Source organism: Aythya fuligula, chromosome 1 (assembly GCF_009819795.1).
Source record: "Aythya fuligula isolate bAytFul2 chromosome 1, bAytFul2.pri, whole genome shotgun sequence".
Taxonomy (NCBI): Eukaryota; Metazoa; Chordata; class Aves; order Anseriformes; family Anatidae; genus Aythya; species Aythya fuligula.
The window spans coordinates 59703818-59731633 of NC_045559.1; the positions used below are offsets into that span (position 1 = coordinate 59703818).

The 27816-nt window shown below is 48.3% G+C and overlaps 1 protein-coding gene across 4 annotated transcripts in view; it reads left to right on the forward strand.

The window, feature by feature from the left end:
* Nucleotides 1-27816, forward strand: part of HIPK2 (homeodomain interacting protein kinase 2) — a 122200-nt gene that overhangs the window by 12785 nt on the left and 81599 nt on the right. For all 4 annotated transcript variants that reach the window (XM_032196341.1, XM_032196367.1, XM_032196350.1 and 1 more), the window contains exon 2: nt 26675-27773. In XM_032196341.1, the coding sequence (XP_032052232.1) occupies nt 26675-27773 (1099 nt within the window). The remainder of the gene's footprint in view (nt 1-26674; nt 27774-27816) is intronic.

Genomic DNA, 27816 nt, shown 5'->3' on the forward strand with positions numbered 1-27816 from the left:
CATCCCCTGCTCGGGGTGGGCCAGCCTGAGGGATGGTCGCCCTGTGTAGGGTCATGGGTGACAAGCCAGCAGCGTGTGTGGAGCTGTGAGACCCAGCCCTGTGTCGAGGCTGAGTTTCACCCATGGTATGCCAGGATGGCCTGCATGGAGGAGAGGCTGAGGGGCTGTGGAGGCTGCGAGGCTGGTCCTGGCCAGGAGGCCACTCAGAGCCTCTCGTCCCAGCAAAAGCGTTAGATTTGGTCAGCTGTTAAACTCTAGGTGTGATTAATTGTGGCCAGCGATTCTGACCTCGGTGGTTTTCGCTGGGTGCCCAAAGCGGAAGAACCGGGCTCGTTCTGCCTGCAGGCCAGCTGGCCTTCATGCATCTGGTTACGTGCCTTCACCCCTGGAGCTCTGACCCCGAGCAGGCGGGCTCGGCTTGTGGCGGGCAGCAGATCACCCCATTGCTTCACCCAGGGCAGCAGGCTCTCTCCTAAAGGCCACTTAGCCACTGTGGGGACATCATTTGGAGGAGCCCCTTGCTTTCCTTGCCTGCCCATGCCTTCCAGTTCCCCACACAGCTGCCCCTTTCCTGGGGCTGCTGGAGGGGGCGAGATGCCCCAAGCACATGTATTCGCAGCAGGCCGAGGCTCACAAATTCTTCCTGCTGTTCAGGCCTTGATCCTTGTTTGTTAATTGGTAATAATTCTTGTTGCGTTCACTTGGGGTGACTTCAGCACTGGGTGCTTGCGTTTATTTCAGAGCCCTGTCAGTGTGTAAAACACAGCTGTAGTTTTAGGAAAGCCGCACAGGCTGCCAGGCTGCCCCTGGGCTTGCACGGGGCGCTGCGGTGAGGGGCCCCCACCAAACCTGTGCCTGCCGATGTGCCAGGGGCCTGGGAGCATCCTCTGGTGTCCTGCCTACCTTCCTAACCTGTCAGGTCCATGGCACTTTGGCCAGCACTCTGGGGAAACGTCTGCTGGTGTTTGTCAACCTTTACAAGGAAACAGATTGTTTCTAAACCGCAGCTCCAAGCGTAGCACAGACTGGAGGCTGGGAGGTAACCGTAAATCCTAGCTCTCATTTGCACAAATACATGCGGTTCCAATCCTCAGGGCGTTTTGCCTTCGCCTGCCTATACCTTAGTTTCAGAAACATGTAAATTTAGTTGGGATTTGTTCCTTCAAATCACCACAAAATGTGGCCAGGGGTGGGGGCTTTTAAAGTGCATTTGGCATAGAGGGGATGAAGAGGATTCGGGATGCTCCAAGGGGCAGGAACTGGTGGATGCTTATCATTTACGCCCTGCCAGAGGGGCGCACTGGAGGGACTGGCTACACCAGGAGAGCAGTAATGACATTTGCAGCTTCTTACTTGTAGGTCTGCTGCTCAGATCAGACCTCTCAGCTTTCTTCTGGCCCAGCCTGTGAGACCCCACACACTGGGTCGTGTTACAGGGGTGAACCCAAGCGTAGGGTCATGAGGTGGATAAATGTCCTGTCAGGTGATAGGGGACAGGCTATGTGGTGAGGTTGCCGCAGGAGAGGGAGCCGATGCTGGCTAGCTGGGCTTCTTCCAGCACAGAAACCTCCAAGGTGCCCCTGCCTCTTGGAAGAGGCCAGCCCTCATTCAAGGGGGCACACGGAGCAAAGTAGAGGGGGTTTGTTTCTGCCCAAACCTACCTGAAGCAGTGGTTCCCAGGTTTGTTTGGGCTCAGCAGCAACGGCACATTGGTACCACTGGATGTCTTACCTATTACAAAGTTTTTGTTCACGTTTGCTGGTTGTTTACCAGACCTCTAAATCATTACAAAGAGCAGCAAGCCAGCTAAGACGGCCTGCGGGGCTGGGCTGGGGCTGGGCAACCCCGCTGCGGCTCCCTGCAGGAGGCTGTAGGAAAATGCTGGCAAGGACACACAGTGGGAGCTCTGCATGGACACGGGCTGTGCTGTGTGTGCTTGCCGGAGAGATGCCTCTATTTCCAGAGCTGCCAGTTGAGTATCTTTCACCTGCACAGACTTTCTTGTAGGGGAAAAAAAACAGAGCTGAAGGCTCTTCCACAGAGAGGCTGGCTGCTGGAGGACCCCCCTGAACCCCTCCATTACCGTCTGCAGGGGTGAGGGAGAGTTTCGCGTCCTCTTCTGCCTTTCAGCTGGAAAGAATGCGGTGTGCTTGTGATCACTGTGGCTGGGGCTTCCTGCCATGCTCTCTCGCCATGCTGATGGGTTTCATGACACCTCTTTTAGCACCTGAGGATAGGTGTGAAGAGGGAGGAGGTGGAGAAGGAGGAGAAGGTGGAGATGATGGCGGTGGTGTGAGTTAATACAAGACCCAGTGGGAAGCAGCGGCAGGCAGTGTTATTTCAGTGGTTTGAGCCAAAACTTTCTCTGCCGCTCTCTCTCTCTCTCTCTCTCTCTCTTTCTCTCATTAAATTACAACTAATGCAAGTAGCATTGTGAAGGAGGAATTTGGGAACTGTTGTTCATCATCCAATCACTTGTAACGAATGTGCTGCTCAGTGCCATAGCCCATAGCCTTGCCGAGAAGTAATTCACTTGGTATTTGTAGGCATGACATGCATGCCATAAGAATTCCACTGTTAGCATTATTCCAGCATTAGCGAGGGGATATGAAAATAAATGATGAGCTATTGTTTTTCATGATTAAGTCCAGGCTTTCTGCTCCTGTCTTTTTTTCCCATCCTCCGTCTGTGGGAGGAGAGGCCTCTCTGTTCCTTGCATTTTGCCTTCTCTCATCCCCGCTCCTCTGGCCCCTTCCACACCTGCACCCTCCCACTTCTCGACCTGCCTGTCTTCAGGGAGAAGGTGGATGGCAGGGTCTAGGTTTGGAGGTCAGCCAGGACGGTTCGTTAGATTCCTGTAGGAAATCAATCACCACAGAGCGATAGGACATCAGAGAGGACCGTAGCATTTTTTTATGGCTCTACAAAACCATTTTGCCCCACTGTCCCCCACGGAAAGCCCTCCTCTTTGTGGTTGCACTGGCAAGTAACAATTTGGGGACGGGACAGCAGTTTAGTACTTCAAGGTAATCTGCAAGCCTTAAATGACTCTTGTATTATTATTATTATTATTATTATTATTACTATTATTATTATTATTTTATTTATTTATTTATTTATTTATTTATTTATTTATTTATTTATTTTAAATGAAAGGTCTTGAGGCAGCTGTCAATCTGGAGGTACAGGAACAGAGCTGAGCAGCCCGTAGCAGGGTCCAGTGCTTAAAAGGAGAAGTCCACGGAGCAAGCAGGGGGGGATCTGTGACCCACAGCTGCAAGGGGATGCCCAGGCGTTCCAGTGGGCTATACTGCATTTTCTGTGTACTTTTATAAATGAGGAGTTGAACATGACAGGGGAATGAGGCAGTTAAGTATTATTTATCCCTACTTTCTACCAGGGGGTGACTGAAGAAGAAAGCATAGCAGTTTCAGGAATGACCCCTGTTTCTGGGATCATTGGTTCCTGGGGCCGGTTTAAGCAGGCATGCGAACACCCACCTGCTCGAAATAAAAGACTTCTTTGGAAAAAACAGGCTTAAATATCCCCATGAAATCCCCGGACTGAGTCAGTATCAGCACTGTACAGGATTCCTGCGCTCTGAATCTTATTCTTAATCAACTAACCCAGGCAGTCTTTCATGTCGCTGAGTTGCTTCTCACTCCAGTGGCCCCAGCCCGTGTTGGCTGTTCAGCAGAAGGCCTGGCTGAGCTGAAGGCAGATGGCAGGGTAGGAGCTTGTGCTGATCCTACTACTATTAACTCTACCACTCCTCTGCACAGCAAGCTGCTCCCTTTGAACATCAGCAGAACCATTTTTAAAAGCCCTGCAGCCCAGCCTTGTGTGACAGAATAGCTCATTTTGTCGGGGAAAGAGATACCTTGGCAAACTTTTGAGCATTAGCTGTCAGGGGTAACCTCAAGACTCTGGAAGAAGCAGCCGTGGGCTTTGAGAGAAGAGCAGAAGCCAGCTGCAGGTGCCATGTTCCCACCTGGCAGGGGACGTGTTAAAGCCATGTCTTTTTTCCCCCGTTTTCTTTATTCATTCTCTCAGAAGAGGAATTTTCTGTGACGTTGTTTTGCACGTAATCAGGGTTGTGAAATCCAAAGCTGCTGGATCATCCCGCTCGCACCGTCTTGCCAGCATTGCTCAGCACTGGGTAACCTGCAGGACTTTGTGGTTACTGTGGCCCCGTCCCGTGGGCCTGCTAAATGTCTCGGGCCAAGAATCTCCCTCTTCCCCTCATCTGCACTGGGTTACACATCTGCACATATACAGACATGCAGTACACAACCTATAGCACTGATAGCACATGTGTATGGCTTGTCCCAGTTCACTTCAGGGCCATTTCAAAGTCCCATGTCCTGCCTGAGCTCCTCTTTGCCACCCTCACTGAGATGTCCCAAGGTCTTTCTGACGGAAAAGCGATACCTGTGCTTGATCCTGCTAGGATTTTGCAATATGCCGAAATGGGGTGGTGGTGACGCTGGGTGTGAAGCCATCGACTCATATTTACTTGTGATCTAAGAAAGCATTTTCAGTTCAGACCTCAAAGAGCAAGCTGCTGTGTGATTTAAAATTGTGTTACCAGCAGAAACATATGACCTCATGGTATGAATAAGCAGGAGGAGATCAGCAAAGAAGTAAGCTTCTACTGTACACAAATGTCCACAGAAGAGAAAAAAGAAAAAAAAAACTTATTAGAAGACTCAGTTGTCTGCGTAAGCAAAGGCTGGGGAAATGACTAATTTACTGGTTCTGTTGTACATGCAGTTTGATTCAGTTGTTCTTCCTTTGATTCACAACCCCCCCCCTCACTTTCTGTACCCCCTACCTCAGCTTGGCTTTTTCTGCCTGTAAGGAGAGAGCAGGCGAGGGAGGGTGGGAAGGACTCAGCGAGGAAGGAGTTAAGGGACTGCTCAGTGGGGATTATAAAACAGCCAGGCACTTGGAAACAGTTAAGAAGAGAGAAACAGATCTGCCAGGAGGGAGTGTGGCACTGGAGCCGGCGATTTGTTTTCATGCCTCCCGACGCGGCGATGCAGAAGACCCTCCTAGAATGGGCGCCGAGGTACCAGGGGGGCGTGGGGAGGGTGTCAGGGGTGCCAGGACCAAACAGGGAATGGGCTTCTCCGGCCCTAAGTTGGCAAGGCTTCTGACCGAGCCTTGCTGCCGTGCTGTGCTCTGGATGTGTGTCGTGCCTGTCTCGGGGTGGTGGGACTGGTCGCCTGCTGCAGCCTCAGGGCATGGGCTGGCCACGGGGGCACTCTTGAGATGCTGGACCTAGGGGAGGTCTCGGCATCGCCTTGGAAAGGTGGAGGTGACAAATCTGCTCTCTGCTGGAGCACAGAGCCGAGGGTAAGGTGTGGGCAGGTCTGTGGATGTGCTTACGCCAGCCTGAGTTGCCTGCGAGGTCCCCCGTGGGGGTGGCTGGGGGTGGACATCTTGTGCAAGGCCACCTGGCCGCGAGGAGCCTTCTGCCATGCTCTGATGAGGTGGCCCTGAGCCACAAGGAGCTGCGTTTTCACTGTCCTGCCTTCCTTTCTCAGCAAGCCCACCTTGCGTGTGCTGTGTTAGGCCTGAAGGGCTCAGGCCCGGGGAGGAAAGGCATCTGGAGGCAAAGTGACCCATGCGGGCCAGGCTGTCCCCAGAGATCCCCAGCCACTTGGGTCTGCTTTTGTGGTACTCTCCACATCCCGGTGCTTTAGGCAATGACTGCTTCCCTGTTTGGGGAAGCTGAGAAGTGACCTGCACGCAGGCCCTACCATCACCTCGTGGCTCTTCAGCTGTGTGTGAGCGCGGTCTGTGTAGGAGTGAGCCTTGCGGTGACCACCACACGCGTAACGTGGAGGTCCCTTCTTCGTGGGGAAGGAGCAGGTGCAACTGTTGAGCTGAAGTGTGCAGAGAGGAGGGTTAGTCACTCCGCAAGCGTCAGGGACTTGCTGAAGGAAGAGCAGGAGTTTGCTGACTAATGCCTGTAATGTTCGAGGAGTAAATGAGAAATACAGAGGGAAACCCCCCGTTTCTGAATTTGGAAGATAAAAAAAAAAAAAAGAGGGAGGAAGAGAAAGAGAAAGAAGACATCGAGTTACTCCTCAGCCCCCTAAGTCTCTGACCTATATCTCCCTCCTTTCCCTGGGGCCATTACTGAAATTAAAAATTAATAGGGAACAGCCAGGTTTTACCTCCAGGGTGCCCTTTCAGGCTGCCACGTACCGCAGGCTGAGACCAGCGGATGGGGCTTTGGTGCCCCTCAGCATGGTACAGAAAGCGGATGGTCTCCGTCCAGGGTGTTGGGAGGACATCCAGATAGGCTGGAAGAGAGGAGGTAACTTCCTCGCTGGGAAGAGCGGTCTCTGGCTGCAGAAGGCTGGGAAAATAATGTCAAGCCGACACATTAAGTGAAAATAGACCGGTAAAGGATGACAGTCCTTGAAGTTACAGTAACTTTACCAGGGGAAATGGAGGTGAGAAGGAAAAAAAAAAAGTATTTCAGGTCATTAGCCCTCTAAGGGCCAAGTTCATTGTATCTGCAGAAGATTCCTCTTTCTCTTCCCATTCTTAGTTTTTTAATGAGGAAAGAGAGTCCTTATTTAAGAGGCTAAAACCTCGGGTTGTGGGTCAGGAGGTTTCATTTCCCAGTTGTTCTGCTGCCTTGCTGTGAAGCTTGGGCAAATCACTTTCTTTTGGTTCCATCTTTGCCTCTATGGGGTGGGGATTGTGATACTTTTTTTAGAGCATTTTCAAAGCTGTGGATGAAAGGAAAGGCTACATTTTCCAAAGCAGCCAGGGCTCTTCAAGGAGGGTACTTGCAGTATACACAGCGGACAATTCTCGGGCTTGAACTTGCCATGTAAGACTTGTGTTTTGCTCCTTGCTGCCATCTTTTCTCTCCCGTGGTTAAAAGAGGGACCTGTTGCAGGTATTTGGCCTCTTGGCCATGAAGGCCTGCAGCCCTCCTAAGAAAGGAGGTGGTGGTGAGGGGAGAGCAGTGTGGGAATTGCTCACGAGGCCGTGGTTCACTCCAAATCTGTATTTAATGTACAGGTCTGGATGCATCAGGTTGTCTGTTGTGCTCCTTCAGAGCCCAGCTCCTTATCTTTTTGCAAGATACCTCAATTACTGCTACATTTTGTGGTAAATATACTGCAAAATCCGGAAGGGCCAGAAGCCAAGGCATAAGGGCTATCTCTTCATGGACTCCTGCCTCTCCAATATTAGAATGCCTCGTACAGCTTGAGAAACTAGGTTATATAGCAGCTTTAATGGGGCTTTTTCCAGACACTGATTGACCTGATTCCTCGGACCAGCTGTTTTATTTATTAAGCAAAATAGGAGAAAAAGAATGCATCTCCTACATAAACTTGATTCCTCATGGAGAAAGTTTAAACTATCTTTAGCTTTTCATAAATTGGTACGGAACTCTTTCTTGATGCTGATTTCAGAGATATTAATTTATGCACTAGGAGTGAGTAAGATTTGCCTCTTCATCTAATCCTGTTTCCAGAGAGAGATTTACGTAATGTGCAGTGTAATTTGTCTAATGTGCAAGTTTGTATGTAGAGTGTACCTAGATCCAGTAGAAACAGGGGGTATAATAAAGGAGAGCACTGTAGTGCAGTGCTGTAAATCCCTCTGTAATTAAAAATACTAAATTAGTCAACGTTAGTGCAGTCAGGAGACGTTACTAGCTGGAAAGCAGGAATGTATGGCAAGAGTTTCAGTGCAGGACAGAGAAACTGGGTCTGTGTTCATCCCTGTGTGCGTGTGCTATGTGTCGAGGGGGAGGGACAGCTTATAACATCATTCACCAGGAATACAGCTTGGGTGGCAGAGAGGAATCGTCAGAATTATCCCAGGGCTGTCCTTGCACACTCACAAGGTGATGGAGCAACCAATTCTCCTGCCAGCTCGCATGCAGTCGCACTGTTTCCACCCAAGTCAGTGGACGGTTTCAAGGCTGGATCTAACACTGCTACAAAAAGTCTCTCTAAAAATAATTTACTGCTCTGAAGAAGGCTGGCACCATGTATTGATTGATTGTTTTCCCCCTTGTCTGTCTGTCTCTCCGTCTGTCTTTCTTTGCTGCTATTAACACAGATGAATCGCTGCCTGAAATTTTCAGATGGTTCTTTTTTAGGATTTTCTAAATCTCCTTGTAAATAATCAGGATTGGCTGGTAGCAATGTAAGAGTCCCTGCTTCTGAGTAGTTTGTCTGTCTGTCCTTTATCCAGCTTACGACCACTGCAGCCTATAATGCCTGATACTCAGCTTCCTTCCTCTTACAAGGAGAACAGGAGGGAAGTCGGGGCTTATGCTCTAAGCAAAAGTTGCTATTTGGAACTGAGTAGCAGGGCTTCATTGTGCATTAAGATTAAAAAATAAATGAATCTTGTTTATCTGAACAGAACCAGAATAGTTAGTTTGCATTTAAGTTGGACTTGGTTTTGTTAGTGTAATATCTGCCTCGTGTGGTTTCTTCAGCAGCTGGATAAGATAATCCATGAGACAGAAAAGTACATGTTATAGCAGTGGTATAAAACCCTCTTTTGGATTGTTCACCACTTTTCCAAACTTAAATTTTTCTGGGCTAAAATTTTCCATCCCAGTTACCTGCTTCAGCCTGAATAGTTAGAAAACAGCTCTCTGCTGTTTTTGCTGAATGTTAAAAATAAAAAATGTACAAATAAATGAGAAAACAACCCCCCACCTTAACAGCCCCATGGAAATTCACATAGTATATATGTCAGATGCACCCCTTCTGCTGTCTTTGAGAGCATCAACCCAAACTTGGCCAAGTTTTAAGCTTTACAAAAAAATGTTGTTGTCACATTCTCAGCAGACAAAACAAATCTCTGAAGAATTGGGACCTAAGAGTTTCAATTAGGCAGTTAAAATTAGTGGAAGCTTTTCATGTTAATCTCTCAGTGCCTCAATTCCCTGCCCATGCCATATGGGTAATGCAGCGTCTTACTTTATGAGGGCAATTGTGAAAATACATTCCTTTATGTTTGTGAAACATTCAGTTACTCTAATGATGCATATGGTTGGGAAGCCCATGAGTAAATTACTAATTCCGTCTGCTGAACAGTTTGACGGGTACCTAGTAAACAAGGCTTGGGGCCACACCTCGACCAATGCGGAGAGGGTGAAATACTGAATAGTTGCTCACGAAATGAGCACAGTGTATCCTGTGTACCGGGTGAGGCCAAGGTCCTGTAGAAAAATAGCCTGTTATTATGCAATTAGCAGCTCTAGCACCATAGCCAGGCAAAGGGGGGTGAAGGAAGATCGCACGGGCAGTCATAAACATGAAGTTTCCTAAGCCTTGCATTCTTGATTTGCAGCTTTAAATGATCTTGCTTTCACCTGTGTTGCTTTCTGTGTAATTGTCTGTCACATGGAGTGGGCATGAGGAATAATAAGCAGCTGTTGCTTTTGGAAGACAAGGCAGAGAAACATCTTGTGCCATCGGTCATCAGTGAAGAATATTCTTGGCGAAGTCTTCTGTCCAGACATTGCGTATTGGAGCACGTGTGACCCTCAAGGTAGAGAGAAGTCAGGGATGGTACAAAACCAAACAGACCAAGATGTCTTTTTTTTTTTTTCCCTTATGACAACTACTCAATTTATGCTGTTTTGCTTCAGTAACTCTGTGTACCATTAAACAGTAATGCCACAAACCAACAGACTTGAAAGTTGTTTTAAATTAGGACAAGATCATCCTGTTGCTTTTTGCTGTGGGTCTTGTGGGAAGGCGCTTCCTTGTTTTACCCTGGGTATTCACAGTCCTGGTTTTTCCCTCTTCCAGGTCCTGCCCTGGGGAAATTCTCATATACACATGAGACTGGTATTGTTACACTTGGGAAAATGACCCTGCCCTGACTCATAGGCAGAATCATCCCCAAATCTCTCTGCTTTTGCTCATTTTCTTCCATTTTGCTTTTCCACCCATATGTGTTTCCTCAGGTACAATGAAGTAGCGCTGCCCACAGCCTGTTATGAGTTCAGAGTCATGTGGGGGCAGTTGCAGGGGAGGAGGATGCTCTGGGTGAGGGTTTTGAGTTCAAATCACGATCACACTACAGATGACCAAGCTGCGGGGAGGCTGGGATGCACGCTGCGGCAGGAGTCTGCCCGTGCCACCGTGGTTTTTGCTGCTGCTTCTGCACTGACTTAGGGTGGGAGGGCGCTGCTCATTTTGATGCTGTGGAGCAGGTGGGAGCTGAGAGCAAAGATTGCCGTGACCCAGGAGCTGGAAGTGATAAGAGTTGTGTAGGTAGTCTGACTTTAAAGGGTTACTGTTTAGCGCAGGAGCAGATCACTGAGCTGTACAAGTTGAGGAAACTTGTTTGTTCTCTGCCTACCATATGAGTCAAACCAGAACGTACATTTTCTTCAAATCCCTAAACCCTAAAACCTTTGCACAAGAGCCTCTTCTTGATGTGGCTTCCATAATTGATGTTTGGTTATTCCACTCTTGCTTTTCCCCATGGAGTTTCTTTTCAAAATGCCTTGTATTTCTTTTTAATTTTGACTACACGTGGCAAGTTTATATTTTAGAAAGAATATTTAAGGGTCATTTTTTTGTAAAGATAGGATGCCGACAGGGTACTTTGGGGAGGGAACTGCTTATTATTTGTGGTATCCCTTGAGAAGCTGATAACTGAGGTCCTGGCAACGTTTCCCCTTCTATCTGTGAGCTTTCACAAAGGCTTGTTAAGGGTTGGTCTGCCAGCAATGGCTGGGTGTTACAGTTCTTCAAGCATTAGGCAATTTTTTAAAGCAGTCGTAGTTTCTCTTTCTATTTCTCTGTCTTGCTCTTTTTTTTTTTTTTTTTTTTAATAGCAAATGCCTTTCACATTCCCTGCCATTGACTCATCCAGAAGGAGGCACGCATTTGAACTGACATCTCTTAAGTGTATAACTCTAAAAACGACTTAATATAATTTAAAAGTGAGTGGTGGGCCTGTTGCTCACGGAATAAGGTGTCCAGCGCTCTGTTTTCCATGGGCACCTGAGGGCTCCTTGGCATTTCAGGCACTTCCCCTGGCCTTGTGTCCTGGGAGGGAGTGTGGAGCTGGGGAGCAGTGTGTAGCCTTCACCCCACAGGGTGTCTGTCTGAGAGCTGTGCTACTGCAGAAGGAACACTGATTTATTTGAAACTGGATTTCTTCTATTTTAGTGCTCATTTCAGCAGGTCTGCTGTTGCTCTTTAACAGGACACCTTTTCACCCCAAATTTTTTGATGGCAGGAGAGATCTGGGTGAGATCTCTCGGCCCTACTCAGCTCTTTTGAAACCGTGCCGATGAAGTCGGGGTGGAGGAGCTGATCCTGCTCAACCTGAGGACCCTGTGAGCGAGGAACAAGGGGACTGTGGTCCCGTGGTGTTGCTTCGTGTAGCGTGTGCCTGCATGAAGAAACTGAGTACTTGAACATAGCCCTTTGGGAGTCCGCTGCATTTCATCCGTCTGTTGTCCTCACCTCCTGTTCTCCACAACCCAACTGCAGGTTGTTGACTTTGTCACAATTTGCTGCTCCCCAAATACCCAGTACTAAGGGGTGGAAAGTGTCTGACCCGTGACTTGTGTATGCCCTACCTCCCTGCTGCAGAGCTTGCAGGGCACCAGAGCTTAGAGATCCTGGGAGGCAGAAGGAAAGGTGGTGAAGGTATTGTCCCCCATCTGAAGACCTGATATTTGCTAGGACACAGAGTGCATTCTTCTGTTTCTGACCTCTGAAAAGTTTCTTGAAAATCTGCTCTTTGCCCCTTCACACCAGCCTGAGCTGTTCTGAGTTGGGCCAGAGCACATCTGCCGTGGTAGAAGGGATCACCTTGCTTTCAGAAAAAGAGTACAAGGTGGCGCCAGCACTTGTTTTAATTTATTCCTGCTCCTGGGTGTAATTATAACCTCTGGTTTTCAGTGTGAAGGTGGAAGGGTTGTGATTGAATGGGGCTAAGGTCTTTTTCAAAATGCATTAATACGTGACTTCTATGAAAAACAACAACCCTCACACAGGAGACCGGGCGGTATTTGCAAGCTGCCTGTGGATTTATGGAGCGTTTTGGAAACACGCAGTTCATTATTTCCTGAGACCTGTTTCTTTACACAGCAATGGTGTTTGCTTATTCTGGGACAATGATGAGACATGAAGGTATTTAAAAAAAAAAAAAAAAAGAGATAGAATATGTTTATTTCTAAAGCTAATAGAGACACATTTTTTAGCAAAACAGAAATAAAATGAGAAACCTTTCAGTACCTCACTGGGACTTTGAGAGGTCTGCCTAGAAAAAACTATTTATCATATTTTTATTAATACCATTTTTATTTTTTTTATTTTTTTTTGCTGTGAAGGCTGTTTACATCAAAACAATCTCTTTGTTTTTAGAGTTCATCTGTTCCCGCTGCTTCTTTTCCCAGCTGAAGCCACAATACTCGGTCTGTGACCTCACCACTGGCCGCAGTGACAGCGCCCTGTCACAAAGAGGATTCTTCACCCCAGGTGGAGAACGTGCAGCAGGAGCAGATGAGCTCTGCCAGACCAGGGAGCCTGTTCGAATTTGCATGGTGCTGGCCGTGGGGAACGAAGGAAGGGGAAAATCCACAAGATGTTGTGGGACAAGGACTACTGATGAATGCCTGTGCAGGTCTTCTGCGGGCATGTGACTTAGAGAGTCAGCATCGGTTCTCTAGACCAAACCTTCCCCAGGATTTCTTTTTCAATCAGTTAAATGCTTCAGCAGACCAAATACTGAACTGGTAGAAAATGACTTAGTTTAAAAAAAGGGAGAGTGGGAGAGAGGGATTTAATTTAGCTTCAAGTATGACTCGGGTACCTAAACTGTATCTGCAAGCTTTGTGGGGGTTTTTGCTTTTTTTTTTTTTACTGCTTTTTCTACACAAAACCCCTTGCAGAAAACAAGGGAAGATGACTAATGGGCTGATCCTGCAAATGCTTACACATGTGGTTAGCTTTAAATGTGTGAGTTATCCTGCTGAAGTCAGTTAAGAATTCATGTGCTTAAACTCAGACACAGACCCACGTGCCTGGAGCATGAGGGTCTAGTCGGCTGCCCTAGGGGAACAGTTAAATAAAGAATTTATTGAATATTTTCTGATGCAGACACTGGCTTGACCTGGAAAAGCTGGAGTTGTTGGCCTGGGTCCTCCAGGAAAAACAAACAAACTGGCCTTGAACCTTTACTTTTGCCAGCCTAATTCATTTCTTGGGTCACAGTCTCACAGTCGCTGGGTAGAAGGTGAGGCATGTCTCAAGGCTGCACTGAGGGCTCCGGGAGGAAGAGGACTTCCATGAGCAAAGAGCCGTTTCTCCAGCATAGCTTTCCTGCCTACATCCAAATGCAGGCTGCAGGAGTGGTATGAGGCAGCCAGCACCTACGACCAGCTGGCTAAGTGCACTCGGAGGTGTGTTTTCCAGAAGATCCGGAGCAGCCTCTGCAGCCACAGCCCCCAGTGACTAATGAGCAGCTTTTACTTGCAAGTATTTGCCCACTTCCAGCATCCCAGGCAACCCTCGCGTCTACTTGGTCAGGGTCCAGGTGCCCAGTGGGAAGAGCCTGAGTGTTACTCTTGCTTTTCCCCATGCAGAAGCATTTCTAAAGTGTCACAAGCCAGGACGGTAACTATATTTTTCAGGCAAGCCCTGTAGCATAACTATACCAGCAGCCTTGGGAGAGTGGCCATCTACTTAAATCTGTGTTTCGGGATGTCTGTGGATTTTTTTGTTTGTTTGTTTGTTTTGCAGGGCTGCACACACTCTGTTGCTGTTGTGGCAATCCATATGATTCATGTCTTGCACAGTCTGACAAGTTTTCTGTAGCTTGCGTGTGCCGAGCCACACACTCCGTTTGCTGCACTGCTCGCGGCTGGTACGAGCGCAGCCCCTCATGCCAGGACCCGGAGGGCTCCGGGTGCAGGGGCTGCTCCAGGGAGCTGCCCTTGTAGGCTTTGGGAGGCAGAGGGGACATCAGAACACTTGCCTGGACTTTATGTTTTAAAACTCCTCCAGGAATAGCCTGTTTCTTGGAGCAGGCAGAGCAAGGAGAGGGAGGGTCAGTTTGGGGATCTAGCGGTGCTGCCGGGATCCAATTTCATATTTATTTTCTGTCCCTGCAGAGCGTGGGCTGTGTTATCATTTCATTTTAACAGCTCCGAGTCTCTACTGCTGAGTCTTTAAAAGACCATGTCCATCATACCTGCTTCTGTTTGACACCTGTCTTCCCTAAGGCTCCAGCGTTACACTGGCTGGTTGCGCCTTTGCTCGTGGGTGCCCATCCAAACCTTTCAGCTTTCCTTCCCTTTTCTTTCTTTTTTGAGGGGCTGGGAGCAGAGGCACAGATGCATGGCAGCCTCGCTGAAACCCAGGAACAGGCTGGAAAGAAGGATTAAGAAAAAAACAAGAGTGGCATCAGGAGTTGGGAAATACGGAGCAGTTCTGTGGAAACCTGGCCTGTGCCATCTCACCTCTCATTGCTCGGTGCCACACACTGCTGCTGCTAGGGCCAGCCAAAAGCAGGTTTTCTAGGGGGGCCACAGGGCCCTGCACTGTCTGTTGGCCCCATGAGTTGTCCCTATAACTGCTTTGGAGTCCTGCAGGCCGCTGGCTCTGGCATCTTGTGGCAGTGCGTTTCAGAGGGCGATGGTGAGCCGTACGAGACGGGTTTCCCCGAGCAGCTGTGAAATGTGCTCCAGTCCTTTCAAGTCAATGTTATTCTTCCATGACAACACGGGGAGAACAGATGTTCCCTGGAGATCTACCTATTATTCATTTTGCTGTAGAGCTACATCTTCTCCCTTTTATTTGTCTCCTCTGTGAAGTAAATATTTCCATAATAGTTAATATTAGGGCTTTCCTTAGCCCCCAGTGATTTTTTGTCACTCAGCGACATCTATTTTTTTCTACTTTTGCCAGAATACCATAAATGTGAACAGAGATTAAGACAAACTCCGTGTCGCAGGGCGCTGATTTTGTAGGCGCTGGTATGAACGTGACCATTGTGAACTTTATGCACATGACTGACTTTTGTGGGACTGAGGTCCCACCCTGTGCTTCTTGCCCATCCCAATGAGCCAGAGACGTGCCTGATGGTGTGTGTGTGCCCAGTGTGATACCACATTTGTCCGGGCTGGGCACAGGTCGGGATCAACACCACGTGCTGGGTGCCGAAATATGAGGTTGTGCTGTATCGTCTAGGCCAGGCTGAGGCAGCTTGCACTGCATCTGCTCATAGCCTGCCTCACCCAGGCCGGGCCTAGCAGTCTCCCACTGAACTCGCTCACAAAACTTTCATAATCGCCATAAAAAAGCCTGTTAGGTAAATACATTTTCTGTGCTCAAAAGCAATCTCCCCGCTCCCTTTTGTTCTGAAAACAATAGACATCGAAATGAAATACAGAGCCGTGTTCTTGAAAGGTCATAGTTGTTTGGCCCTCAGGTAGGTTGTATATTGAAACGGGTTTTGTTAAGGTTTGATGATACACTAAGGAAATGGAACAAATTGGGGCTTTGGCTCGGAGAAGTTGGAAAATGCAGCTTGAAATTGCCGGTCATCTGGAAGATGGAGGAGGGCATTTCTGAGCAAAGGAGCCCCCTTTTTCCTAATGTGGCCAGGGTGGGGAACCGGGGGGAGAAGGGCTTTGTGTCAGGTGCAGATCCGGCTTGTTTGGCCTTGTCCTAGTTTCATTTAAGGCCTCTTTCTGTCTGCCTTCAAGTAACGTCTGGTAGTGGTCTCCAGCCTGCGCTGCTTCGTGCATGGCTGGTTGCTAGGACAGCTGCCGTCATCCACGTTTTAATCATGGATGCGATGACCAATTCTGCATCTCTTCCCAAGCTTTGACTGGATGACTCAGCTGGTCCTCTGGTGACTCATTTCCATCTCCCATGAGCCCAAGAAGGACTGAAGAGGGAAGCGTGGCTATTTTCAGATATGAATAATGACCAAACCCGGGGACTATGTCCACAAAGGAGTGCTACAAACTTTGAATTAATTGGGTGTTTATATGGGGTGTAAACTGGCCCCCTTCCCACTGAAATTCTTTCCCCAGTTACCGTACTTCTGCTGAGTCTAGTTTCCAGCCTCTTCATCCACAGGGATATTTGTTTTGGGAAAGTTTTTGAAAGCTCTCCATGAGTTTTGAGTGCAGAAGGCCTCACGAATGCTCATGGGGCTTTTGGTACTAAATTCCTTTAGCTGTTTTTGGGTTTGTTTTTTTGGCAGTTTCCCCCTCTCATCATTTACTGGGATTCTCATAATCACTATAGCAACAGCCATAGGCCCACCTCAGGCAGCTTTTCTCTCCAGGCATTCTTATGTTAGACATAAGGTGTCCAAGGTTCTCATAGAGCTATCAAAAGCTCTTGTGATTGACTACAAGATGTTACTGATTTGTTTTTCTGGATCCTGTGGAAACAGAAGTGTGTTTGCTTCTTGTGAGAAATCACTCAGAGCTTACTTTCCCAGAATCTCTTCTTTCCCCTTGGCTCCATTTGGCCTGACTTTGTTTTCATTGTTGGTCAAAAACAGTAGGTGAGACCGTGGACAGCTTGGCTGTGCTGTCACTGATGCCTTGATGATGCTGAACTTGTCCCATTGTATCTAGCCTGAATTATCTACCTTCTTTGCTGTATAGAAAAGAAAGAGCGGTGTGTTGTGGCTTTAAAGGACATGGCTGCAAAACAGCTGTATTAGTGCCAAGAAGATGCTTATGGAAGAGATTAGGTAAGTGGCTGCAGCCTGTTAAAAGTGTATAGTGACACATCAGGTCACCAATGTAGGACCATGGGTGAAATGCAGGCCTGACAACACCTTTATTTGGCTAGCCTATTGTCTGTAGCTAACTATCCTTTCTAATATGGATTTTTGATTTGGTAGGTTTGGCTTCAGCTACTCTTGTGCCCACGAGTGCCACACAGGTGTTACTGGCAGTGACAAGTGAAGGCAGTCGTACATGGCTTGAGGTGTGCTCAGGTGCCTTTGTCTCGGCAAGGTGCCATTCAGGGCACTGCCTGTCATCTCTAAAGCACAAGCAGACTGGAGCAAAGTTGCACCAAGGGTTATCTTTCTCTGTACACCCCACCAAGGCTGCACTTTCTTGGTTGAAGAGGAGCACGTACAGCAGGTCTGATGGTGGGGCTGTCTCAGCTGAGGGACCTGCTTTTGAAGGTGTAGCCCATCACGGCAGTAGCATGCACCACAGAAGGCATTTGGTATGTATTGTGCTGGATCTTCAGGTTCAGCTTTGTTCCTCTTCTGTCATTCTTTAGTCTTGCTAGTGCAAGAAGCCTTGAAGCCATGGCATTAAGCAGTGCAGAGCCGAGTAAGTAAATATGTCAATAAATAATCATATCCTGCACAAAAGAGAAACCTGGGGGAGAGACTGATGGTAGATAGGGAGTTCTGCCGGTACACGTGGAGGTTTTTATTGTTTTTTTTTCTCTTAATGACTTCCTCTGATTTCTTCTCTTTTAGAGCTTTGGGGGGGGAGTAGGCAGTTACTGGTATCCCTCAGCTTCTTCATCACACACAAGGGCCTTATATCCCTCCTTCTCAAGTCAGATATCCTTTCCTGAGCTCTTGGATGTTTACTCTTCAAGGCTCTGAAATCTTTCATGTAATTTATCCCCATGCCTAAACCAGGTTTTCTTTCTGTGTTAACAAGAGCTTCGAGCATCACCTAGGCTGCCCATCCTTGGCTAACCAGGCTTCTTTTCTGCACACTGAACTGGCCCCTGTCCTTTGGGACCTTGCTTAAAAAGAAGGTTGTGAAGACAGCGAGAGACCAGGCAGGTGCTGCCAGACCCCATTGCCCATAGCAAGTCAGCGGTGTGGGGCAGAGCAGTGTCTGGAAACACTTCTGCAGGATTGCTTGGGGTACCTGAATAGCTTCACTCGTTTCTTTTGGAGGAGAGGTTTGTTGCCTACATGGGCCATTCTGTGGCTGTGCATGTGCAGGCATGTGCATGTGTGTCTGAGTGTGGCCGTGTGTTTGGTGTGACAGAGATCAGTGCAACCTCAGATAAAAAATAAAAACAAAATCACTGGGATTTATGGATGATCACAGTAACAAGGGTTCCCAAGGATACTTGTGATAGCACTGGGTGCTCTCGTAGGGAGCACTGCGGCTCGTTTTCACTTTGGTTCACTACAAACTACTTGGCATTCTCAAAGAAGAAGGGATCAAGACAAACTTGTTATGTGGCACTTTCCTGCAGGGCCACTCTTTTCAGATGCTGCCTGTGAAATAGAGAGATGACTGAATCGGTGTTTTTGAGGAGAAGTTAATTTACATCCAAACCTTCAACCCAGTGCTTCCCCATCCCATCGTGTGCCTCTGCCCGCCCTAGTTCTGAGCTGTGCTGGAGGCCCCAGCCCTTCGCATTTCTTACATCTTTGGTTTTATACTCACTTCAGAATACGAATCAAGAGCTGTGGATAACAGTGAAAATTGTGACTGTTTGGCCACCATTTTCACTTTTGGAACTTTTCTTGGCCCTGAGGAATGGGAAGGCTAAAGTCCAGAAGGCAGGCTGAAAAACACATGCCCAAGATGTGTTTTCCTTCCACAACTGAAGGGCTTTTCTCTGTGTAGGTGTCTTTCTGTGCCTATGGAAGACAGGTTATTTACAGAATTGTTTTAACTACTTAAAGCGCAGGTCAAACAGTCAACCTGAAGTACCCTTTTTTTCTTAATTTTTTGAAACACCCCATAGCTCTCGGTGTAGGGTGCTGTAAGTCGTGTCTTTGGTCATTGTTATTTGAAAGGGAGATGTTGCTGCAGAAGCGAGGTAATGTAGTTAACCCTGGCTTTGGGATAGTCAGGAGGTCACCAAATCAGTCTATCTCAATTTCCTGATCTGGCACAGCTCTGTGCCCAGCTTCCCCACCTTTCTCCTCGCATCTTCATCTTCCTTTGCAGCTCGGATCCTGCGTATTTCGTCCAAACCTCACCAGAGGCTTGTTTCTCTCCAACAGGTCTGTATCCTGACGGAAATGAAATGAAGGGAGGGACTTTGCGAACAGGCAAGCTGACCTTTTCAGCCCAGCTAGTGCTTGATCTGAGTTTCAGATTTCGTAAACAAAGCAAGCGCTGAATGTCATGCAATTGCCTCTTTGCAAATGAAACACTTATGAAAAAATCCTGTGGGAGTGAGAGGCTCAGCCTGAGACTCCAACAAGCCTTGCCCATGTCCTGCCTTCACAGGTAGGGTTGCTTCTGACAAGTGAAGTATGCGAGGTGCCAGCCATTCCCTGTGGTTTTACTGCACTTGCGGGCGAGTTGGAGTCACTGCCATTACAAAGCTAATATTTACAGGTGGGAAGGCATCCAGGTGGAGAGGCAGCAGTGGTGGAAAAAGCCCAAACATCCTTTCCACGAGTTTGCCAGCGCTGTGTGGGTGATGGGGGCACAGGCAGGGCAGCAGAGGCAAATGCTGATTCATTTTGGTCCCTTTTCCAGAGCCCCTGGAACCCTTTTCTGGGAACTAATATTGCTGACAGGCAGGTAGGGCAGCTAGTGAAGTCTGTGGGATATGGGGTGGAAAATGAAGCAAATGCTCTCTTTTCTTGGTAATATGGGGATACTGTTGTCCCCCCTATTTGGAAGAAGGAAACTGAAGTGACCCAGCTGGGTGACGTGACCCACGCTGCCTGGAAAGCAGAGTCACACTGAGAGAGAGCCTTCTTATTTTCAGTTCTGCTTCCAGGATGCAACTCCGTCAGCAAGTGGTAATCAGAGACGGAGCTGGTGGGAGCCCAGAGACTCTCGTGTTACAGATCTATTGGGAGGTTGGACGTATGGACCCACACACGTGCTAAGCTTCAGCACAGGGCAAGCCCTGGCCGGAGTCATATTTAGTTCTCAGTCTGTCTTGTACAGCTCTCCAAAGGAAGCTTCAGGTTCTGTAGAAATGCTGTGGTTGCCATTTGCTCCACTCACCCTCCATGGAAGATATGTGATGGGAGGAAGGAGGCTGGCCAGAACATGTGCTGTTGCCAGACAGTCCTACCTGGCACATGAATGCAAATTACCACTTGTAGGTTCATCTGGCACTGTTTGGGCTTCACGGTGGGGCAGCCACAGAGCACTCCTTGGTAGCATTCTTTGCCATCTCCTCTGGCCATCCCCATCACTTGAGGAGCTGGCTGAAGCGTGGTGTTACAGACGTGTTCCATGTCTCATTCGGCATGGCACTGCTGTGTCACCACGGTCTGCTCCTCCAGCAGCCAGGCTGATGGCTCTCCCAGCACGCTGACCACAGCCCGCAGCTGGGTACCAGCCTCTCCTCTGCCTGCCTGTCTGGGAGAAGCTGAAAAGAGGGACGTCTTTGGCAGAGTGTTGTTAGACACTCATCAGTGCCTTAGAAGACAGAGCTTCAAAGCAGGGCTGCTGTCAATCCCACCTGCCCGGCGTGGCCTTGTTCTTTCTTTCTCATCCCCAGTCTGTCTCCAGAGGAGGCTTGCTTCTCTCGGGAGTACCAAGTGGTTGTTTGTAAAACTTGTTCCTGACTTCATTGACACCTACTTTCCTAAAATGTCTGTGCATTGAGATCATGCATAAGTTTTTTCACACTCTCAGGCAGATCTCGAAGGCTTGCAGGTGCTGCTGTCACCTCTGTCCTTATCACTTGTCACCTCATTTTGCTGCTGGGACTCCAGCAGTCCTCACAGGAGCTGAAGACTTCTCTCTCTGGCTCAGGAGGGCTGTTGCTCAGTGAAGTTCATAAGGCAGGGCTATTCATCTGCCTTCTGGAGCTGCTGGGACCTGCCTTGGGCACTGCAGGCTCCCAGCTCTCTTACATTATGTCTGAAGATATCCTGCCAGAGCTTTTGCAGCGTTATTGCATGATACCCATAGAGGTACGGTATGATACCCATAGAGGTGTACCCTTTTGACAGGTATGCTGAAGGGAGTTTATTTACTGTGGTCTAGCTCTGTTTTGTCAAAACAAACATATTCATGTGCTGCCCTCATTTCCATTCCTGTGGCCCCGGAGAGAAAGTTTTCCACTGTTCACATTGTGCTGGGTTTTCCTCCAGGAGGGGATCCAATGTCTCAGCCCCTGCCTGCTCAGGGCAGCATGACTGCTGGCCCCTCTCACACCAAGGCCTAAAGTCGGTGTCTGGTCTGGTGGCTGCAGCATTTGCAGGGAAATAATGATGCCGCCGAGCCGCTGGTGAGGAATACTTTAACCTGCGTTCTCAGGTGTTGCATCATTAATGAACTGTAATGTGAAACATAAACTAGCCACAGGATTTACAGAGGAAATCTATAATATCTCTTGTCATTACTGCAATTCATTAAAGTGGGAGACGGAGGTGACCCTGAAAAAATCCTTCACTGAGGTGTAATTAAGGACTTAAATACAGCCTATATGTTTGTCTCTGAGATTTTACTTCATGTGCCTAAAACCAGAAACATGTCAAAGAGCCCACAACTTGTTACTCAGGTTCGTGGGCACCTGAACCCACATTAAAAAGATGAATAGGAATCGTGATGTTTCTAGATAAAAGAAGATGGCTAATAGTAGGGTCTTGTGGGTTAGAGTGGATACGGGAGAGTGGAGTTTTGTAGTGGTGAGAAGTGGGATTGTGGTCACTGAGTTCTGAAGGAAAGGCTTCGTAGTGCAGGGACTTGACTTGGGTCTACAGAGACAAAATAAAAGACGGCACAGATGGTTCAGAGGGAGGGCTGTGGCTGGCAGTGGCTTCTGTTCACTAATTCCTTGGAGTATGGTGTTTCAGATGTATAGCAGGCTTCTTTAAGCAGTTGCCCACAGCCTGAAGCCAGCTTGCACGGCACTGTCTAGCGACCCACCAGATGTGGTGGCTGTGGGTGGACAGGGCTGGCGCAGCCTCTGGGTTGCCATCAGCAGCATGGGGCCTGCCTCCTTGTCCCTCTGTGTGGGATGTGTGGTGTCTCCGACTCACCCAGCTCCCCCAGGGCTCACCATGGCTCCCACCTGGGGTGGCAGCGACCAGGCCCCATGTGGATGGCTCATCCACCTCACAACCTCTGTAGGAGGGCAGTTGAGGTGGCTGTGGGACAGGGGGTGTGAAGATGGTGGCGGTCAGAGGTTCCTGGCCGTCTCGCTGTGTGTTGGAAAGTGTTCTTCCCCTGGCCGTGGGACGTGGATCCAGGAAGGCAGCTCGGAGCTGCACGAAGCCAGGTCTGGAGCAGTGCAGGCGGCAGGCTCTGTCACTTCCCTGAGAGCCGCCATGCTCTGCTGAAGCAGTTAAGAAACTACTAATTAGGACGAGACAGTTTTAGTAGCAGGACAGGAAAAGCGGAGCAGGAAGGCAGAGGGATTTTCCTCTTGACATCTTCTGCTCACCAAGGACAGGAAGGAGCCGAGGCTGTTGAGGTCTGAACTCTGCTTTGAGGTTGTCTCCAGACACTCGGTAGCACAGGGGAAGGAATTTGCGTAGCCTCCAGGGACGTCAGCTTTAAGGAGGTTCCAGAAGCGTGTGGTACCGGGGACAATGCCTCAGAAGAGGCCTCGCAGAGGCCACCTTGACAAAGAGCGCCGTGCTTTAGACACGGCTATTTTGGAAGTGCAATACATTAGACATACCTGGCAGATCCCCTTTTCATTGCCTCCTTAACCCGGGTGTGTATATGAGTTTTCAGGCCTGTGCCTCTCTGGGGAGAAGTGGAAGATATTTATTTCAGGAGTGTCTTGTGCGCATCATTTATATGCTGAACACATGCCGTGTGCTTTCGACAGTATTTTTCAAGCAGGCTCTGTCGTTCTCCCAGCAGTCAGCAAGCAGCCTCTGGTTACAGCGCACTGGCAGCTCTGCAGGTACTGCGGAAGGTCTTCCTGCCTACTTAATACAGGGCAGGGGCTTGGTCTCCTGCCACTGCAAAGGCCACGTTTATAAATCAGCACTAAGTGCTGTGAATGAAACAGAAGAAAACATCAGTGACTTTCAAGCTGTTCTGTCTTGAGTCCCCAAAGTGTATTTTTCACCCTCTGGGCTGAGGTGGGTGGAGAGGGAACTTTACCTCATTCGCTTCCCTGAAACCTGTTGGAAGTTGTGGTGAGGCGGCTGCGTGATGTGTGCATGTTGAAGAAGGCCATCTGAATTGTAAACAGCACCTGCTAAATTATTATTAAGTGAAAGCCAATGTGGGAGGAGTTCTTGGGAAAAGAAAAAAAAAATAAAGTTGGGTCTTTTAATAAAAGTAATTCGGTCTGTTTTAATATTGTCCCCTTGCTGCACACTACATACTTCGGCTCACGTGGATGCTGCAGGGAGTTACCTAAGTCATATCAAGGGCAGGGAAGGCCCCATTAAATCCAGTTACTATCAATTGTGTGAGAGCTTTAAATGGCCACACTAAAACTCATTATTAAAGAAAGGAACTATCAATTTTATTTAATGCATCGCACCCAGCCTTGATTCAGCTCCCAGCCCAGAGACTTGCCAGGCGAGCGTGGGGGCGATATCAAAATGAGCCCTGTGTTCTCCAAAGCCCAGGAGGAGGATGCTCCTTCCCCAGAGGCTGGCTCTGGGGGATGCTCGAGGGCATCGTGGCCATGGGGCTGGGCTGGCGTGGATCACCATGCCCCAGCCGGCTCGTCTCTTCACTGGCGTCGTTGGCAGTTATCAAAAGGCTGAAGGTGTAAATCGTATCGCAGGCTGCAAGGTGGAATTTGATCCTTGTAACAAGCCCTCCAACTCCTGTGCACATTTACTACTATTTCTGCCATTGCTGTGGAGTAAAGATCTTTTTTTTAAAAAAAGAATATGCCACCAGCATGAATTGAAAATGTCCTCAGGAAATTTGAGGTTGTGTTTTTCTCACATTAGCTGCACAGGCAAATTTGCAATAAAAATGACTTTGCTGTGGAAGCCTTCTTTTCCCACCACCAAGCTGTCAGTCAGACTGTAATTTCTCTGTATCGGACTGTGCTGAAGAGCTAGCCGAGCTATTCTCCTACGACATGTGTCCCTAAAACCTCAGATGTGAAAAAATCATTTTGGATGGAAGGAAGAAGATTTCATATGGGGGAAAAAAAAAAAAAAACTTTATCTTACAATGAAGTACGACCTCTGAGAAGGGTGGCAGTGGCAGCAGTGGAGTCCAAAGTCCTCCTGTTAGCCACCTCCTTCCTCCACTCCCCTGTTTTTGGGGTAACAGGGTGCCCTGTTCCTGTGCAAACAGCGTTGCAGGGACAGCAAGGGGCTTGTTGATGTGGAAACCAAGCCCTAACAACAACTCATTTCACCGAGGGGCACAGGCAGCCATCTGACGTTGACAATGTTGAGTGACTGCTGACCTTGTTTTTAGCGTCAGCTGATACCGACTGGAGCTCTGCCAGTTTGCACCAGTTGAAAGTCTGGCTCTTAATGGTGGTGATTATCCTGGTTTTTACAGCAGCACTGAGAAAGTTGCAGCTGCTGTGCTCCTCATCCAAGACTTTAATTTGGGGGAGACTGAGTCTTCTGGGGTTATTTCCAGGGGAGCATGTGGGAAGAACCTCTCTCCTTCTTCTGCGTCAATCCTTTTTCCCCCTTTTTATTTTATATGAAGAGATATTGCTCAAGCACACCACGAAATGAAAGCCATAAAGCTATAAATTACACCTCAGCTAGCTCCACAATATGTTACCAATTACATCTGCTTTATTATTCGCGTCCAGGGGGAAAACATACATCACGCCAACCCCACTCTCCAGAAGGGTTGGTACTGTACTAGAAAGAACACCGTGACTCTTCTCAATCAGTGGAAAAACAAACACAGCTTCAGCTCACTCACACACGACGTTTGTGTCCGGGATGACAAGCTGAGTAATACTGCTGCGGTTCTCCGAGCCCGCCGCGTGCTACGGCATCTGTGGCCACATCATCGCCCTGTGGAAAGGAGAGGAGAGAAAGCTCTTAGAGGGGCAGGGAGCTGGGGGATGACTTGCAAGAGCTTTGGAAATTGCTGCCCAATAGGCTCTGGGGGGGGAATTAACATGAATTGCAGCAAACGGTATCAAAAATGAGATTAGGGGAAGGGGGCATGCCTGACAAGAAGGGCTTGTTGCGGTTTGCAGGGTTTGGGCAGTGTGGAATAATGCTCGTGTTGTTCGATGTAGGTGTGTATGTGTATGTATGCACGTGTGTAAGTGCACCTGTGTGCTTACGTACTCCAGAACATCTTCAGAAGAACAACAGCGACCAGTGGAGAACGGGCTTCTTTGAGGAAAGGGAGCTGGAAGGTCTCCACTTGAAGGAGTCATCCATGCGCATTGCCGAGTTTGTTGTGTTGTTGTTGCTGAAGCATTCCTTCAGCTTCTAACTTCTTAAAGCTGCAAACAAGTCAAGGTTATGTTTGTGCTTAATAATTCAGCAGCGGTGCCAGCTCAGCATATTGTCTTTTTCTTCCCTAGTCATTCTGGTTTATTAAAAAGAAACACTGACGACAGACAGAAGGGTTGAAGGAGCGTGTGCCTTTCTGCTTTAACTCTCGCCGGGCACTGGCTTCTTCCATAAAAATCCCAGTAGACTTGTGGGGTTCTTGGTACCTTCGCCCCAGCAGCACCATCCCTGCTCTGGGAAGGGAGAGCCAGCAGAAAGCTGGGACCTAGCCGTCCTTTTCTCCATAGACCACCTTCTGAACAGGAACATTTTCTGTTTCAGTGGGATGTTACCCAGATTCCTCAGTCAGCCTGTCTCAGTGATGCTTTATTTTGACTTTGATTATGAGGTTGTGGGTTTCTTTTTTTTTTTTTTTTTTTTTTTGAATAATGGTGTAGAAGATCATTAGTTCTCCTACAGGAGAAAAAACAGTGTTTTTTTTCTTTTCTTAAAAAATAAATTATATTAGGACTTGATTCCACCACATGCTAATTTGTACCTTGTATCGTTAACAATGCCGTTCATTTCCAGGGGATCTGCTTTCCAGTGACAGTGTTGTCACTGTGAATAAGAGGAGATGAACACAATTTTACAAATCTGAGACAAGTAAGAGCACACGGTGAAGCTCGTGTTGTCTAACTCCCATCATCAGTGTCCCTGAGCAGAGACAAGCATTGTGCACGATTCCCACACACAGACTTGGCAAGCAACCTGAGACATCATCTGCTGCTTCTGTCCTGGCTCTTCAGCTTTGTCAGTGCACCTCTGCCTGTCATGGTGTGTCATCTCCTGGTCCCATCCTGGCTCTCTGCAAGCCAGCAGCTACGCAGTGGTTTTATGGGGGTAAACAGAGGTCTTAAGTCACGTCTGCCAAACTTGTTAATACAGGATGAGCCTGAGGATTTGAGATTTGGCCTCCACAGGCAGAATGCTTTGCAGTATTTTACATCAGCAGAAGTGATCTAGGTACATGTGTATTCCTGGAGACAATGGGAATAGGAGTCTCCTTAGGCAAAGGAGGTAAAAATAACATTTACATTCTCGTTATTAAAAATGAGAAGGGGAAGAGCAAGAGAGCAGAAGTCTCAGTGTTTGTTAGTAGAGTTCAGCTGGGAGTAATGATTTATTTTAGAGCATTGTTTTTTATTTGTGTTGAATACATATTTCTGAAAGAACTTGATTTTGTGCGTGTGCTGTATCTGAAGGCTGTATCCCATTCTCCCTTATTGCCACCGAACAAATGGAAAAAGCTGGGGAAGGCGTCTTGACACTGTGGTTTCACTCTGGTGTTTTATTGCAGGTATGGCCTCGCATGTGCAAGTTTTCTCTCCTCACACCCTTCAGTCAAGTGCCTTCTGTAGCGTGAAGAAACTGAAAGTGGAGCCGAGTTCGAACTGGGATATGACCGGGTACGGCACACACAGCAAAGTCTACAGCCAGAGCAAGAACGTGCAGTCCTCCCAAGCAGCCGCCGCAGCAGCCGTCAACGCCTCCCTCCAGATCCCCAATCCAAGCATCCCTTACGAGCAGACCATCATCTTCCCAGCAAGCACGGGGCACATCGTGGTGACGTCCGCCAACAGCACTTCTGGTGTGGTTGCAGTGTCTGGGCAAACACTGGGCGGGCCACACAACCTGATGCGTCGCAGCACTGTGAGCCTTCTGGACACCTACCAAAAATGTGGACTTAAGCGGAAGAGTGAGGAGATAGAGAACACAAGCAGCGTGCAGATCATCGAGGAGCATCCACCAATGATTCAGAACAATGCCAGTGGGGCCACCGTAGCCACCGCCACCACCTCCACAGCCACCTCCAAAAACAGTGGCTCCAACAGCGAAGGGGATTACCAACTGGTGCAACATGAGGTGCTCTGTTCCATGACCAACACGTACGAAGTGTTAGAGTTTCTTGGCCGGGGGACCTTCGGACAAGTCGTCAAATGCTGGAAACGTGGCACTAACGAGATTGTGGCCATCAAGATCCTAAAGAACCATCCTTCCTATGCCCGGCAAGGCCAGATTGAAGTGAGCATCCTGGCTCGGCTAAGCACAGAAAGCGCGGATGACTACAACTTCGTCCGCGCGTATGAGTGCTTCCAGCACAAGAATCACACGTGCTTGGTCTTTGAAATGTTGGAGCAGAACCTCTATGATTTCCTAAAACAAAACAAATTCAGTCCTTTGCCCCTTAAGTACATTCGACCAATTCTCCAGCAGGTAGCAACTGCCCTAATGAAGTTGAAAAGCCTGGGACTGATTCACGCTGACCTCAAACCAGAGAACATCATGTTGGTAGATCCATCTCGACAGCCATATAGGGTCAAGGTCATAGACTTCGGTTCAGCTAGCCATGTGTCTAAAGCTGTGTGTTCTACCTACCTTCAATCCAGATATTACAGGTAAGACACTGGGCTCAAGTAGCATTGCTAGAAGTATTTTACC